This window comes from Myotis davidii, unplaced genomic scaffold (assembly GCF_000327345.1).
Source record: "Myotis davidii unplaced genomic scaffold, ASM32734v1 scaffold386, whole genome shotgun sequence".
Classification (NCBI taxonomy): domain Eukaryota; kingdom Metazoa; phylum Chordata; class Mammalia; order Chiroptera; family Vespertilionidae; genus Myotis; species Myotis davidii.
The window spans coordinates 231,594-234,105 of NW_006296528.1; the positions used below are offsets into that span (position 1 = coordinate 231,594).

Sequence of the window (2,512 nt, forward strand, 5' to 3'; positions counted from 1 at the left end):
GCAGCTGTGGCTCCCACAACTCCTCCACTCTCCCCACGCCCAACCTAGCCACCTTTTTCTGTCACTGCTAAATCCTCAAATTCTGAAGCACATTCTGCTGAGCACCTACCATCCCTCCCCAGGACACCGAACCCGCTCCGCACCCCCACCCCGCCCCCGCCATGCCTGGAAGACGCCCAGATTCCTGTGGAATGGGGAACCTCTGGCTTCTTCCACCACTCCCCACCCCAAAGGTACTGCCTCACGTTCTTTCTAGCTCTCCTACCCTTCTCTGTCCCAGGAGCTCCCAGCTCCACCTACCCCTCACCTCCAGCCCTCTATTCTCTGCAGACAGATTCCCGGAACCCTCCAGCCCTTGCCTCCACTTCCCCCAGGGACCGCTTCCTCTTCTCTGCCCGTCCTCAGGGGAGCTCACCTGGATCGTCCCACCCGTTCCGCCCCCGGGGACAAACCCAGCACCATCACACTATCAGCTTCCCTCCCGGCTCCCAGCTTTGCTCCTCGCGCTCCCTCCGCCCCAGGAAGCTGAAGGCTCCTCTGCCCTGGGACCCCTGCTACTGGACCCCCGCTTCCCTGCCCCTCGCCTGCTCCACGGTTCTGCCCCGTCTCGCCCCAGACAACGCCGGTCCTGGATCCCTGCTCCCGCCGCACCCCAGACACCCGCCGCCCTCTGCCTGGGACCCCGTGCTGGCCTCCTCCCTAGGACACCCGAGGACCGCTCCGCCCGGCACTTTCGTGTCTCTCCTCTCCTGGCCCTGGACCCCCGCCCCTCGCCAGGGCACCCCGCCGCTCCTCACCCGCAAGAGCCCGAAGTACAGCGCCCCAGGCAGGAGCTGCAGGAGGTTACCCAGCAGCGGCAGCAGAGCGGGCCCGGGGGGCAGGCGACCTCGGGTCCAGATCGCGGGCAGCGCCAGCGGCAGCAGCAGCAGCAGCACCAGCAGCAGCAGCGCCCAGGTGCCGGCCGCCTCCATCTCCGCAGGTTGGCTCCTTCTCCAGCTCCCAGACGCTCCACGCCGGAGGGCAGCGCCCTTCCCAACTAAGTCAGGTGGGGGGAGGCGGGGCAGCGAGCTCCCCACCCTGGCCTACCGCCAGTGTTCTCTCCCCGCCGCCGGATTTCTTTCTCCCAGACCGCTGCCGCCGCCTGGCGTCGGGGACACACCCTTTCAGTCTCTCACTTTCAGGGGAGCGGAGAGAGCGCTTTGGGCCCCGAGTAGGGCGTGGACAAACTGGGGGAACCTGAAAGCCAGAGACTTTGGCAGCCTCTAGGAGGCCACACCCGGAGCCTGGCGGTGATCACCCCGCCCGCTGCTGCGTTCACCCCCAACACCCTCGCCATTGCCATGCCCACGTCCCACCTCCCTTTTCAGTGTTATCAGGGTCCAGCGCCCAGGCGCTCCAAGCCGTCAGCTCCCTCCGTGTTTGCCTGTACGCGCCTGTACGGTCTTTGAGCCAGTTTTCTCCAGCACCTGACTGACATCTGCACCGCGAACTAGGAGGAGGGGCTTGACCTCTAACAATAAAGTGTGAGGTTCAGAGAGGTAAGTCCCAGGCCACACAGCTAGCAAGCGGCAGCGCTGGGATTTGAACCCAGGCCAGTCTGCATGATCGGTTGAATCATTCATGTATTGAGCAGTATGCATAGGGGTTAGGGCCATCAAGTTGAAGCCAGGCTACCTGAGTTCTGTGGACAAAAAGGGGCCACATGCGAACCCGACAAACTCTGGGGCAGCCTTGCAAACTCAGAGACCCACAGTAACCACAAAGGATGGTTGAAATTAAAACTTTTAAACTAAAAGCAGTTTATGGCAGGTAGTCATGTCTTAGGCTAGAATCTTTCCTGGCACAAGTCAAATTTGGCCTTAACTAAGCCTGTCAATTATCTTTTGCATCCGGGATACCATACCTTTGGAATGTCAGGGTAACTCCCCTTTTCTGGATCCTCGGGGCACAACCAATGCACCAGGGTAGAGACCACAAATCCTTTCATTTATTGTTATGTTCATTGTTGACTGTTAACGCTCCTGTACCACCTTGTAAAAGAAGTAGGTGTCTATCATTTTACTTTTTATCCAATCCCAGAGGTTTCCCCGCTTTGCTTTCTCCACCTCTTTAATCACAAATGAATTTCCTGTAACCCACTTAAGTCTCCTCTTTTGATTGTGATGAACAAAATAAGATGTGAAACTGCCCTTCTCTGGAGCATTATCTCAACCCGTTGAGTTTTTGCTTCCTGGCAAGTGTTGACAGTTTGGCTGAAATAAACTCACAAAAGTTCTCCATAGGTTTGAATGCTTCTTATATCGACAGTTCGAAGCCTAGCTTCTTCTTCTTTTTTTAAAAAACTGGAGAGCATTATGCTAAGTGAAATAAGCCAGTCAATGAAAGAAAAATACCACATGATCTCACTTATTCATGGATAATTGAGACCATTATAAACTTTTGAACAATAATAGATACAGAGGCAGAGCTGCCTCAAACAGATTGTCAAACGGCAGCGGGAAGGCTGGGGAGT

At 56.9% G+C, this 2,512-nt stretch overlaps 1 protein-coding gene across 1 annotated transcript in view; it reads right to left on the reverse strand.

The window, feature by feature from the left end:
• LOC102753528 (cytochrome P450 2S1) overlaps positions 1 to 1,253 on the reverse strand; it is a 16,636-nt gene extending 15,383 nt beyond the window's left edge. Inside the window, exon 1 of the mRNA XM_015569204.1 lies at positions 798 to 1,253. Within this exon, the coding sequence (XP_015424690.1) occupies positions 798 to 971 (174 nt within the window). The 5' untranslated portion in view covers positions 972 to 1,253. The remainder of the gene's footprint in view (positions 1 to 797) is intronic.
• Between the last annotated feature and the right edge of the window lie 1,259 nt (positions 1,254 to 2,512).